Here is a 15278-nt window from a genome sequence, read left to right on the forward strand (position 1 = left end):
CTGTATATGTGTGCTGATATTATCCAACAGTGAGTGAACTGTGTGACATTCAGAGGTTCCCTCTATATTATGTGCATTATAATCTGAACTGTAGGAAATGACATGTTTACCAGCTGAAAACGGTCAGAATCACCTTGACAACTGACATTACATACCGTATAAACATCCCTCCTTCTGGATAAGCCTTGCCGTCGCGCCTGTTTTTTCCAAGAGCTGAATTTGAAGAGAAATTACTTCCAAATATATTCATTTTACTATGAAACCTCATCAAGTGGGCAAAAGACATGATTACATGAATTCAGCAAAGGCAAAAAAAGAGAGAGACACGGTCCCAGAGAAAAGGACAGCGGAAAAGAAAGGTAGAAGAGAGGGAATGGGAAACTGAAAGTGAGTGACACACAGAATGGAAGTTCAAGACAATAGAAGTAGAGGGAATGAGAGAAATGAATGAGAGAGGAAAGGCTTATGAGAGAGATAGGTCAAGAATTGGAGAGAAAGAGTAAATGAGATGGTGGGCAGCAGCAGCAGGGATGGATAGGGAGGCAGTGGGCCCTGTGAGGACAGGCCTGTAATTGAAGCGAAGGAAAAAGACCTTAACCCAGATCAGTATCTATCACTCTCCGGCAGGAAGAAAGAGCTCAACACCCGCAGATTTCCTGAGAGGGCGACAGATGAGGACAGAGGGAAGAGGAGAGAGAGTGGAGGGAGAGAGAGAGGGAGAGGGAGGGGATGATGTAGCGACAGATACTGCTGATTGCAAAGATTACTTCTCTGAGAAACCCTGGCCGCTGTGGGTACACTGCCCTTACTCACTCACACACACACACACACACACACAGGCAGGCAGACAGAGCTCAGAAGAGATCAGCATGTTGAGACAGACAGAACCCTCGAGACATGGTCATCTGAGAGGAGGAGAATTATGCAAGTGCAAATTAAATTACACCGGAAGAGAGAGGCAGGCATGGACCTGCAGGAAACACTGGGCTCTGTGTGTGTGTGTGTGTGTGTGTGTGTGTGTGTGTGTGTGTGTGTGTGTGTGTGTGTGTGTGTGTGTGTGTGTGTGTGTGTGTGTGTGTGTGTGTGTGTGTGTGTGTGTGTGTGTGTGTGTGTGTGTGTGTGTGTGTGTGTGTGTGTGTGTGCTATTTGTTATGCACATTATGAAAACACACACAGAGACACGGACAAACAGACTGAGACGCTATCTGATATGTGATGAGCCAGGTTCACACAGAGATCAAAGGTTGTAAAGATCACACATGGACAGGACAGAAAGAGAGAGAGAGGGAGAAAGCATGCCTGAATGTAATATGGTAAAACTCACACACACACCCACTAACACATAGTGTGCGGGTTTGTTGTGCCACATAGAGCACCCAGCGGAACACAAAAGCAGCCCTTTGACACCTGATACTCACTAGCTGCCAGTGTGTGAGAGAGAAGATTAGTGGTCAGAGTAACCATCGCCTCTTATTGGCTCTCCTGACGCAGGCCTGTTGGCCTATTACATCTCTCTCTCTCTGTCTCTTTCTCTCTCTCTCTTTCTCTTTCTCTCTCTCTCTCTTTCTCTCTCGCTCTCTTTCTCTCTTTCGTTCTCTCTAAACTATATTCAACAACTACAGAAGGGACATTGAACAATATATTAGCTACCCCTTACCTCAGCTCTCTCCCTCCCCTGTCCTGCCCTATTAACCCCTATATTCTCACCCATACCGGATATCGCTCAGGGCAAAGGGCCTCGGAAAGAGAAAGGAGTGCGGAGAAGAAAAGAGAGGATAATATCCGTTTTGCTAATTCTGCTGTTTGTCCAGCTTAGTGGAGTGGGTTCTCTAGGCGGTGACAGTATGTGATTCAGGCTTAGAGTGCTATGCTTGTCTAAAGGTCACACTAACACAGGAGCCCATTAGCAATTCAGATGTGGCTAAGAGGGTAAGAGGCTGCACTGGTCCCAGTGCCTGCTGCCTGCCTGGCCCTTATTGCATTATCAGGGAGTATACCGGCAGCTAGCATGCTCAACACTGATTATGTGACAAAAAGGGGAGGAGAGATGTTATGTATCTGTTATGTAACACACTACCGTTCAAAAGTTTGGAGTCACTTAGAAATGTCCTTGTTTTTGAAAGAAAAGAACATTTTTGAGCCATTAAAATGACATCAAATGGATCAGAAATACAGTGTAGACATTGATAATGTTGTAAATGACTATCGTAGCTGAAAACAGCTGATTTTTAATGGAATATCTACATAGGCGTACAGCAGCCCATTATCAACAACCATCACTCCTGTGTTCCAATGGCACATTGTGTTAGCTAATCCAAGTTAATCATTTTAAAATGCTAACTAATCATTAGAAAACCCTTTTGCAATTATGTTAGCACAGCTGAAAACTGTTGTCCTGATTAAAGAAGCAATAAAACTGGCCTTCTTTAGTCTAGTTGAGTATCTGGAACATCAGCATTTGTGGGTTCAATTACAGGCTCAAAATGGCCAGAAGTAAAGAACTTTCTTCTGAAACTTGTCAGTCTATTCTTGTCCTGAGAAATGAAGGCTATTGCATGTGATACATTGCCAAGAAACTGAAGATCTTGTACAACGCTGTGTACTACTCCCTTCACAGAACAGCGCAAACTGTCTCTAATCAGAATAGAAAGAGGAGTGGGAGGCCCCGGTGCACAACTGAGCAAGAGGACAAGTACATTAGAGTGTCTAGTTTGAGAAACAGACGCCTCACAAGTCCTCAACTGGCAGCTTCATTAAATAGTACCCGTAAAACACCAGTCTCAACGTCATCAGAGAAGAGGCGACTCCGGGATGCTGGCCTTCTAGGCAGAGTTGCAAAGAAAAAGCCATATCTCAGACTGGCCAATAAAAATAAAAGATTAAGATGGGCAAAAGAACACAGACACCGGACAGACGAACTCTGTCTAGAAGGCCAGCATCCCGGAGTCGCCTTTTCACTGTTGATGTTGAGACTAGTGTTTTACGGGTACTATTTAATGAAGCTGCCAGTTGAGGACTTGTGAGGCGTCTGTTTCTCAAACTAGACACTCTAATGTACTTGTCCTCTTGCTCAGTTGTGCACCGGGGCCTCCCACTCCTCTTTCTATTCTGGTTAGAGCCAGTTTGCGCTGTTCTGTGAAGGGAGTAGTACACAGCGTTGTACAAGATCTTCAGTTTCTTGGCAATTTCTCACATGGAATAGCCTTCATTTCTTAGATCAAGAATAGAATGATGAATTTCAGAAGAAAGGTTTTTGTTTCTGGCTATCTTGAGCCTGTTATCGAACCCACAAATGCTGATGCTCCAGATACTCAACTATTCTAAAGAAGGCCAGTTGTATTGCTTATTTAATTAGAACAACAGTTTTCAGCTGTGCTAACATAATTGCAAAAGGGTTTTCTAATGATCAATTAGCCTTTTAAAACGATAAACTTGGATTAGCTAATACCCATAGAACACATTCATTCACTCACACATACACACACTCTCGCTCTCTCTTTCCCTCTCTCTCTCTCTCTCTGTCTCTTTCTCTCTCTCTTCCCACTCATTCCACCCCTGTATCCCTAGCACATCTGGGACAGCATATCTACCAGCCAAGGTCAACTCCATTACTACTGCTGACAGAAAATCACACTAGCCATGAAGCTTTTACACACTGACATTAGACCGACTGAGATAAGCATATTTGTAATGCTAGGCATAGACTGAATGATTCTAGATTGGGGTTTCTGATTCCAGTATGATCAGCTGAAGGAGGAAAACTGATGGTTGCTGCTTATTTCAGCAGGATTTTAACCAGAGGCCTCGCGTGGTTCTATATACTTCAGCACCATGGACAGAGAACACACCAGGACCAGTGACAGTGACCCACAAGCTGAGACCGAGACCACCACGGAGAGAGAGAGAGAGAGAGAGAGAGAGAAAGAGCGAGAGAGAGAGAGAGAGAGAGAGAGAGAGAGCAGCCTTAACAGTCTACTGCACAACAAATGAAAAAATAACAAGTGTAATCTAGCCAATGTCTCTAACCTGTGTAGCATTGCTGTTTTCTGCAACATGACTGCACAACCATGACTGCACAACCATGACTGCACAACCATGACTGCACAACCATGACTGCACAACCATGACTGCACAACCATGACTGCACATAACATTTGGGGCTACAATACATTGCCAGTGACACCTGCGATTAAATATGTGTGTGTGTGTGTGTGTGTGTGTGTGTGTGTGTGTGTGTGTGTGTGTGTGTGTGTGTGTGTGTGTGTGTGTGTGTGTGTGTGTGTGTGTGGTGGGGGGGTGAACGATAGTGTCATCTATTCCATGTTGGTGCAATATTAGCAAAACCTGTTGGTTTCAGTCATGCTGAGCCCACAACACAACTTGATACAATCTGCATCATTCCTCTGAAAGACCCGTTTGTTGACGTGTGTTGACCAACTGAGGCAGCGGTGTACTGCTCTATGCTACAGAGAGATATGTCATCGGTACAACAACAAACCGGGAACAATGAAAAAGCCTTCCGGTGGATTAGGTACAGAAATCACTGGTACGCTATTAATGTTATTGAAATGCTAGCACCTCCAAGCTCTGGCTGAGCTAGGCACTAGGCCTCCCCCTCTAGTACACCCTCTCCTCTGATAGCCTCCAACACGGTAACAGATGATCACATCACCACACTGCCGAGGCCTGGCTTTTCTCAACAGTGGTGAAGATACAGACCTATAAGGCTACATCCCCCTAACACAAACACACACGGAGAGAGAGAGAGAGAGAGAGAGAGAGAGAGAGAGAGAGAGAGAGAGAGAGAGAGGGTCGAGCTCTAGGTCTGATGCTTTCAGAACCATAGAGAGCACCTCTGTCGCTCTCTCTCTGGTTAGTTGGAGAACCAATCCCTTGGGTTTTGACACCGTTTGTTATGCAAAGATTATATCTGAGGAGAGAACCTAATCAGGGGCACAACCTATTTCTGTATTAAGATGCTTCCTTTGTAGTTTAGGCTTGTGATTCTGTGGCTGCAGCCTTTGAAGTAACACCATACATGCCAGTTATACTCAATACCCTATTAGAATCAAACTCTCTCTCACTCTTTCTGTTTGCTATAGGCTATGTGACACAATCATCACACATTAACTCCTGCATTAAAAAAAATCTACAAGTGCGCGTCCATGCACGCTCGTTCTCGCACAAACATACACACGCACGCATACATTGTAGGCAGGACAAGTGGGGTGATGCGTCTCACAAACTCTTTGAAATCATTCCCACATCGTGATAGATATCGGTTACCATGACGACTGGGAATCAATTCAAGCCCAATCAATCCAAGCCCCCTATATAGGCTAAAATACAGTAGCCTACCTATAGTGCGTTGATATGTGCAAGCCATTCACATCCTACCTTGCATTCCTCCATACATGTCCTGACCGAGTATTCATCAGTCTCATATTTCTCAACCAACAGCTCAAACTCCCGGTAGTCCTCCTGAGCTTGCCGGTCAAAGCGCTGGTAAACCCGGACACACTCGCTGCATCCCAGCGTGTCACCCTCAGCCACGTACAGGCTGCAGTTTATATTGTCCGGACTTGTAAACCCGTTAAACAAATCCAAAAGAGAGTAGGAATTACAAAAAGAAAGATACAAATCGCTCAGATTCAAGTCCGCCGACTGCGTCCTCTCCCCGCCCCCGGAGAGGCCCAGGCACACGGGCTCTGCGTCCGTGAAAGTGAAGCAGTCTTTTGACAAGCTGTCCGGGTGACAGGTGTCCAGTCGCCACAGAGGTTTGGTAGAATTCCCTATAAAAATAACATCTGGCTTTCTGGCAAGGGGGCCGTGGGGGGAATGGGGGTCAGAGGAGGGGGTGTGGTGGTGAGTGGAGTTTGGGTACTCGACCATGTCCGTAAAGGCGAGCCGCTTGTCTCGAGTCCGCGTCAGTTTGGCCTCGGCGCAGAACCACAAGTGATCAGAGAGCAGGACGGTGATGAAGAGAAGAGAGGCCAGCGATAGGCGCCATCTCTGGGCCCGCTCCGACTCGGTAAATGGCTTCTCGTTCTCTCGGGGTGCAAACCAGATTTTTAAGCCGTCATCTTGCTTCCGACACATCCAAGCACCCCTGGTCATATTTTAGGAAAAGCGCAGCTCTGGCCGACTCCACCGCGGGGGCTCCTCTGCCACTATACTCATTGACTTTGGGAGATGGACTCTGGTTATTTATCCTCGGTAACGGTGGGCTGCCGTGCCGCCGCCGGTCCTGGGCTCTCCTCTCTCGCGCCCGACGCCGTCGGTGTGTTATTTCGATCCAATTAGCGCGCCCGCACAGATTAAGCCTCGCGCTGCCGCATCCCCGTTCTCCATGGCTCTCCGGGGGGAAACCACGTTCTCTGTAACCGCATGCCTCGCGCCTCGCTCCCTCTCTTCTGCTCTCCGGGGTGGTGCTCGCGCGCAGAGAGACCAGCTGTGGCCAGCTTATCAGTGCTGTTGCCGTTACTGCTGCAGTTTCCCGGATTCAATTATGAGAAAGCAAAATCCGTTTGATTGTGCCCCAGTTGATTTTTTCCGGTTCGTATCTGGGTTGAATGCCTTGGATCTTTTCTCCCGATGGCCACAGTCATCTTGGACCTGGGTTAAGTTGCCGCCATGTTCGTCTTGAACACTTTTGGGGGGAGCGGGGTCCGTTTGCGTCATCTCCATCGCTACGATAGCTCCATCGTTGCGCAGTGGCGGAGCAGCTTACTACCTATTACACACTCAGATACATGCAGGCATTTAACGGCACTATTCCACCACTCTGGACTACAGGACGCTGTCATGAAATGTGAGGTCTTATACCTGTTACCATCTGGGTTGGGAAAAGATTGGCTATATATATATATATATATATATATATATATATATATATATATATATATATATATATATATATTCAGCACAGTTGCTACTATATATGCAGTTCAGACATTGGGGAGAAGTATGGCAGTAAAAAGTAAATGTCACGAAATGTCTCAGTGCTAAATATGTATGGTGCAAGTTGATCAACAAATCATTTGCCACATTATTTCGATGCCATGAATGACAGTTCATGAGGAATGTACAGCTGGTCCTATGGTACGATAACAGCCTTTACAAACAACGTGCATAAAACCCCCTTATGCCTGGCATGCAATGAGCATGGCATTCAGCTAAATGACATGCACAGTCACCTCCAAAATTATTGGCACCCTTGATAAAGATGAGCAAAAAAGACTGTATAAAGGTAATAATACAAATACCTTACTGAGCTATATTGAATGCTAAAAAAATATGAACATTATATTATTTTATGCTAATACAATTACTCAGAGAAATAAATGTTTAACAAGTAAAACTTTTTTCTCTCAAAAAGATAGGTGTCATAGTTATTGGCAGCCCTGTTTTCAATACTTTGTGCAACTCCCCTTGGAGGAGTTGGGTGAGATCTTAGACCATTCCTTCATACAGAATTCCACTTTCCAGATCCTTGATATCCTTCGGTCTGTACTATGGACTGCCCTATTCAATTCAAACCACAGGTTTTTAATGAGATAGCAATAGCAAAATCTAGATTTTCTTTGTGGAATTTGATGTGTGATTTGGGTTATTGTCTTGCTGGATGGTCAATGTAAAGCTAAGTTTCAGCCTGCTGCCAAAGGCAGTTTTGGGCTAAAATGTCCTGGTACATGGTAAAGTTTATGATGCCGTTGACCTTACATTTTAGTCATTTAGCAGACGCTCTTATCCAGAGCGACTTACAGTAGTGAATGCATACATTTCAATTCATTTCATACATTTTTTTTTTCTCGTACTGGCCCCCCGTGGGAATCGAACCCACAACCCTGGCGTTGCAAACACCATTGCAAACACCATGCTCTACCAACTGAGCCACAGGGAGGCCAAGGGCCCCAGGACCAGTGGAGACAACATAGCCCTGCTCTCCCGCCCCTTACCCCCAGGGATTGGGTATGAACCCGGAGTGTATTATGCAGGGGGAAAGATGGGCTTTGGCAACACCGGCATTGCTAAGAAACCAAGGCTGTCTGATTCGCATGGCTGCATGTTTTATCGGCAGGTGTGGAAACATGAGATTTGTGTATAGACTATTCTGCCAAGTGATATAGGTTACTGTGCGTGTGTGTGTGAGAGTGTGCGTGTGAGTGTGAGTGTGAGTGTGAGTGTGAGTGTGAGTGTGTGTGTGTGTGTGAGTGAGTGAGTGAGTGAGTGAGTGAGTGTGTGTGTGTGTCCCGTAACCTTGCACCGTCCATGGTGTCTTATCAGCATTGCAGTGTTTGGTCAATGGATTTAAAACAAACACACGACTTCTATGCGTAATCAGACTCACTTGTGTGTGTGTGTCTATGTGTGTGTGCGTGTGTGTGAGAGCGATAGAGATAAGGAGAGAGAGAGGTTCTGGTTAGCGTGTTGAATGTAAATGACAGTATTTATCCGCATCCTTAAAGCTGCCAAATCATTGTCAGTTTGAATTGCTTGGAGTGCTACAAAGGAGACGAGAGAGTGTTGCTTAATGTTAATGGGGCTCATATTGGAGAAGCCAAGAGATGATTATCTGAATTAATTTGGGACTGAGTCGGGGTGGAAGGCGCATATTCAGCTCATCTCTGATGTCACGTGAAACAATGGCGAAGAACAGAACATAAAACATGTGAACGGCATCTAAAATTAAACCAATTATATGCCTTGGCTCTGATAGAGAAAAAAACAAATGTATTTTTCAGCGTGGTATTTTGTCTCTATGTTAGGTGGAGCCATCACTAGGACTGGAGGCATTGTTGCCTAATGTCTTTTTATATCTAACTAAACCCAGCATCTGCAACGAAACACTCACTCACGCACGCACAGGCACCCAGGCATGTAGACACTCACGCAGTTAGGCGAGGCAAATTCGATGGAAATGAGCTTGCTAGAGTGACCAAGGCAGTCAACTCACACACACAAACACACGCAATTTGTTTGATGGCATTTACATTTAAGTCATTTAGCAGACGCTCTTATCCAGAGCTAGTAAACTCACTGCTAAACAATGTGCACCTGCTCGATCATTTCAGGACTACTCACAGTACTAATAGGCCTAAGCCTAAATCAAAAGGCCCTTCAAAAAACTGTTTTTAGAGGACTAAATAATTCACCTGAACACTGCCTAACTGTGAGAGGAAAACATGTCATTTAAGTTGCAATGTAGTGTCACCAGTTGCACGCTCTCCTCGCTCTCACTGAGGGGATTCGATAAAGCTGCCCGGGTTGCACCGGGCTATGGCACAGCACATGACCGGACAAAACCTGTGAGGGAGGCGTGCCCTGCTCATATCAAACAGCAGCCTAATCTGCGCTGCTCGGTCATATTGTCAACAGTGCAGCATCATGCATTGTTCAGAAACATCTCTTTACCATAAAATAAGCCTATCCCTTACGGAGAAACCACATGAATTTCACATGTGAACACATGTGAACACATGATCTCGTGTCATCTCATGTGAAAACGTGATTTAATGGGAAGAAAATGTGATAATATATGATAATGTGTGAAGCAACATGTGATAACAAAACTACACTTGGCAACATGTGAGCACATCAAATTAATATGAATTAAATGTGACAACATGGGGATGCAAAATGTCAACATGTTATTTAGAATATTTTACTTTGAAAGGCATAATTTACATTAATTTAATTTAAAAACCTCTTCGGTGTAAAGTACACTGTTTAGAGGACCTGTGTGGTTCTGGTACTTGTTCTGACTGTCATTTTTTCTTAGAAATCGATCTGTGGACACGTAGATCGAAATGGCTTGCATTGAGCGGTCACAGGAGTATGTCTCTTCTGCATATGTGAAGCAGGTTGTGAAATCTGACACAACTTGAAGCTGGGATCTGTCCATCAACTCCTGGCTGAACCCTAATTCACAGCCACTAACAATGCATATGCCTGAACTCCTTACATTGTAACGTAGCAGGAGAGAGTCGCTTTGTGGCTGTAGCTCATTCAGTGATCGATTTATAGCCAGTAATCTAAAATAATTCATAGATTTTAAACAAAAAAAACACTTTCTGTTTGTCATAGATAGAAGATATTCACATGAGGTGAAAGGTGAGTTCCTAACAAGTTCAGGAAGCCAAGATAGAGCTCTGTGAGATGTTCACAGCGATGGAAAATATGCACATTTTCTCTAACACCAAGGGTGGGTTGCACCAACATGGTATAAATTAATCTAGGTTTTGTAAAACTAGCTTGATAATTAATCAGAGATGTGTTGCACCACTCATTTTTAAATCTGGATCAGTTAATCTATGATTAACGGTTTTAAACTATGATTAGTGACATGTTACACCAGTATATTCTGTCAAAAAGAATGAAGACACCTGGGCCATTTTATGCAACAGATTGAATGGATCAACATGGATTAAAGAGAAGAGGGACCCAAATCGGATGAAGGCGTGCTGGAAAAACTTAAAAGCAAAATCCAGAAAGGGTGTGGCAGAGGAGAGGCAGGGGCTATTTCAGACTGGAGGGGGGCCTCCGTCCAAGGGAATTGATCCTCTCTCCCAGAAGATATGCAAGATGATTCCCCAGCAGTTTGCCCTTCTCCTTAACCCCTATGATGACAACGGACAACTTGACCCACCAATATTTAGTAAGAATAACTAACATTAATGCTACTTCACTACAATGTGACTGTTATCAGGCCCGTTTAAGCATGTTGCATAACATCATCATTTGCACCAAGACTGGGCAAATCATAAGCCCCAATTCAAATGTTGTACAAAATGGGCACGTAAATAGCCTACTAATAGCCTTCTTTCTTTCCTTTCCTTTAGTTGAGCTGACACCCTGTGCCATGGAGAAACAGCAGTGCCTGGATCTTGCACCTCAGCAAAAACACTAGATTGGCCAAGCAAACACCCCAGAACTGACATGAACCAAGCTCATATTGATGTTTTGGGGCTGGAGAGAGAGAAAAATCTACTGCAGATTGAGGTTCTGAATTTACAAAAAGAGCTAGAGCAAATTCAGAAACTACTTCAGGGAAACAAATGCCCACTGTGTAAAGCATGCTAATGTTTTTATTTATTTAAACAATTATTTATTAAAACAATGCTTTCCCAAGAAACTTGGTGTCCTCCAGTCTTGTCCCCATTCTTGTGTTCTGGTGCTTCCAGTTCCACCCTGTATGGTATTGGGAATAACAAATTCTTAATAATACATTTGAATACAGATAGCATAATTAGGAATTGTACATTTCGATCAAAATATAATATTGCTTTTTACATGTTACCAATGTTACATTATACACACCTTACATGCTGAACAGAACGCTCGCGCGTGAGTCCATGTGCGCCATCGCACGCATTAATGATTTTGTCCACCCACACCAGATGCGATCAGGACACGTAGGTTGAAATATCAAAACAAACTCTGAACCAACTATATTAATTTGGGGAAAGGTCGAAAAGCATTAAACATTTATCGCAATTTAGCTAGCTAGCTTGCTGTTTCTAGCTAATTAGTCCTAGGATATAAACATTGGGTTGTTATTTTACCTGAAATGCACAAGGTCCTCTACTCCAACAATTAATCCACAGATAAAATGGTAAACAGAGTTTGTTTCTAGTAATCTCTCCTACTTCCTGCTTCTTCTTCTTCTTCTTTGGACTCTATATGGCGGTTGGCAACCAACTTTAAGGTGCATTACTACCACCAACTGAACTGATGGGTGAGCATCAGTTAGTCTTACAATCACACACGTGGGTATATGCTCCTAAAAACCAATGAGGAGATGGCACGCGGGTATATACTCCTAAAAACCAATGAAGAGATGGGAGAGGCGGGACTTAAGTTCTAATAGAACAAAGTTCTATTTTAGCACCTGGCTACGCAGACGCACGTTGACGCGCGCAGGCAGCGTAGGTGCAATGATTGAACAACATGTATGTGTACATTTATTTTGCAACGTTCGTGCACGTGACGAGAGCGGTGTGGTCAGCATGTTAGGCTGCAAAATGGTTCTCAATCAAGGTTCTCCTGACAGCATTCCCATTTGCATTGGCAGCGTGTTGCAACTGGCCATCTTCTGCATTCTCCTCAGGTAGGTCCTCTTCAGCCTCCTCAGTTAGCTCGTCTACTTGTCTCTTGCAAAAGTTATACAGAACTGCCACTGCAATAATGATTGTCAGTGTAGTGTCCATCTTCGTGCAGAGCGCCTCCTTTAGGCACTGGAATCTTTTTTTCCACACTCCAAAAACTCTCTCTATGAAACCTCTTGCCAGGATATGAGAGGTGTTGTATTCTCTCTCTTCAGGTGTCTGGGGGTTTAAATGGGGAGTCACAGGGTACCCATGACAGGCATATCCATTGTCACCTAGTAGGTGGCCTTCATATGCCCCTCTTTCTAGCATTGCACACAGATGACTATTGTAAAAGATTCTTCTGTCATGGATGGATCCTAACCATCTACTGTAGCTACGATTTTAATTTTGAAATTTTTTATTTCACCTTTATTTAACCAGGTAGGCCAGTTGAGAACAAGTTCTCATTTACAACTGCGACCTGACCAAGATAAAGCAAAGCAGTGTGACACAAACAACAACACAGTGTTGCACATGGAATAAACAAACGTACAGTCAATAACACAATAGAAAAAGTCTATATACAGTGTGTGCAAATGGCGTAAGGAGGTAAGGCAATAAATAGGCCATAGTAGCGAAGTAATTACAATTTAGAAAATGAACACTAGAGTGATATATGTGCAGATGATGATGTGCAAATAAAAACACAGGTGTGCAAAAGAGCAAAAAAAAATTAATAAAAACAATATGGGGATGAGGTAGGTAGATGGATGGGCTATTTACAGATGGGCTGTACAGTGAGGGAAAAAAATATTTGATCCCCTGCTGATGTTGTATGTTTGCCCGGTGACAAAGAAATGATCCGTCTATAATTCTAATGGTAGGTTTATTTGTACAGTGAGAGACAGTATAACAATGAAAAAAATAATGTCAAGTGTCAAAAATGTTATAAAATGATTTGCATTTTAATGAGGGAAAAAAGTATTTGACCCCTCTGCAAAACATGACTTAGTACTTGGTGGCAAAACCCTTGTTGGCAATCACAGAGGTCAGACGTTTCTTGTAGTTGGCCACCAGGTTTGCACACATCTCAGGAGGGATTTTGTCCCACTCCTCTTTGCAGATCTTCTCCAAGTCATTAAGGTTTCGAGGCTGACGTTTGGCAACTCAAACCTTCAGCTCCCTCCACAGATTTTCTATGGGATTAAGGTCTGGAGACTGGCTAGGCCACTCCAGGACCTTAATGTGCTTCTTCTTGAGCCACTCCTTTGTTGCCTTGGCCGTGTGTTTTGGGTCATTGTCATGCTGGAATACCCATCCACGACCCATTTTCAATGCCCTGGCTGAGGGAAGGAGGTTCTCACCCAAGATTTGACGGTACATGGCCCCGTCCATCGTCCCGTTGATGAGGTGAAGTTGTCCTGTCCCCTTAGCAGAAAAACACCCCCAAAGCATAATGTTTCCACCTCCATGTTTGACGGTGGGGATGGTGTTCTTGGGGTCATAGGTAGCATTCCTCCTCCTGCAAACACGGTGAGTTGAGTTGATGCCAAAGAGCTCCATTTTGGTCTCATCTGACCATAACACTTTCACCCAGTTGTCCTCTGAATCATTCAGATGTTCATTGGCAAACTTCTGATGGGCATGTATATGTGCTTTCTTGAGCAGGGGGACGTTGCGGGCGCTGCATAATTTCAGTCCTTCACGGTGTAGTGTGTTACCAATTGTTTTCTTGGTGACTATGGTCCCAGCTGCCTTGAGATCATTGACAAGATCCTCCCGTGTGGTTCTGGGCTGATTCCTCACCGTTCTCATGATCATTGCAACTCCACGAGATGAGATCTTGCATGGAGCCCCAGGCCGAGGGAGATTGACAGTTCTTTTGTGTTTCTTCCATTTGCGAATAATCGCACCGACTGTTGTCACCTTCTCACCAAGCTGCTTGGCGCTGGTCTTGTAGCCCATTCCAGCCTTGTGTTGGTCTACAATCTTGTCCCTGACATCCTTGGAGAGCTCTTTGGTCTTGGCCATGGTGGAGAGTTTGGAATCTGATTGATTGCTTCTGTGGACAGGTGTCTTTTATACAGGTAACAAACTGAGATTAGGAGCACTCCCTTTAAGAGTGTGCTCCTAATCTCAGCTCGTTACCTATATAAAAGACACCTGGGAGCCAGAAATCTTTCTGATTGAGAGGGGGTCAAATATTTATTTCCCTCCTTAAAATGCAAATCAATTTATAACATTTTTGACATGCGTTTTTCTGGATTTTTTGTTGTTGTTATTCTGTCTCTCACTGTTCAAATAAACCTATCATTCAAATTATAGACTGATAATTTCTTTGTCAGTGGGAAAACGTACAAAATCAGCAGGGGATCAAATACTTTTTTCCCTCACTGTAAATAGCCGATGTGAGGGAAAAAAGCCAAAGGTGAGCTGACCTTTGTCATCACAGACAGCCTGCACGTTGATGGAGCAGTAACCTTTCCGATTATGGTATAGTTCTCCATTCTCACCACCAGGTTTGGGAATAGGAATGTGTATACAGTCTATTGCCCCGAGTACACCTGGGAATCTAGCTCTCCTGTAAAATCCAGCTGCTGTTTCCTCTGTAGGCTTGAAACTTATGTACTGATTCTTCAGACTGGCAATAGCACTGGACACTCTGACTACAATCCTGCAGACGGTTGACTTGTGGAGTCCAAAAAGGTCCCTATCCACCATCTGGAAACATCCAGTTGCGTAGAACCGTAGGGCCACTAAGAGCTGAAGTAGTGGAGATACAGCCACGTTCCTATCACTCTCATACTTAATGGTTGGTCCAACCTTTCTTTCCAGTTGCATTACAGAGTCCTTGGAGTAGCGGTATCTCCTTGAAAACTCATCATTATCATAAAACTCAACAGGATTCAACCATTATTTTCTGAGGATCTCTGTCGTTTTGATATCTCCACTAAAACTAAACTTAGATTAGAGTAAGGATTTCATTTAACTAGGATTCATTTAAAGCTAATTTAAACATTGGGTGCAGCAAGACTAATAGATAAACCTTGATTTAACCCAGTTTAAGAGTTAATCCATGTTGGTACAACCCACCCTAAATATACAAATACGTATTTTACAGTCATAAGGAAGGTGAAATCTTTTAGTTAGTCGTTTTATAAATTGATTACACAGTATTTAGATAAATAT

General features: G+C 43.8%; 1 protein-coding gene across 1 annotated transcript in view; it reads right to left on the reverse strand.

Moving 5' to 3' along the window:
* LOC115155827 (transmembrane protein FAM155A-like) overlaps positions 1-6643 on the reverse strand; it is a 168409-nt gene extending 161766 nt beyond the window's left edge. Inside the window, exon 1 of the mRNA XM_029702802.1 lies at positions 5398-6643. Within this exon, the coding sequence (XP_029558662.1) occupies positions 5398-6117 (720 nt within the window). The 5' untranslated portion in view covers positions 6118-6643. The remainder of the gene's footprint in view (positions 1-5397) is intronic.
* Between the last annotated feature and the right edge of the window lie 8635 nt (positions 6644-15278).

The sequence above is a fragment of the Salmo trutta genome, chromosome 20 (genome assembly GCF_901001165.1).
Source record: "Salmo trutta chromosome 20, fSalTru1.1, whole genome shotgun sequence".
In the NCBI taxonomy this organism is placed as follows: Eukaryota; Metazoa; Chordata; class Actinopteri; order Salmoniformes; family Salmonidae; genus Salmo; species Salmo trutta.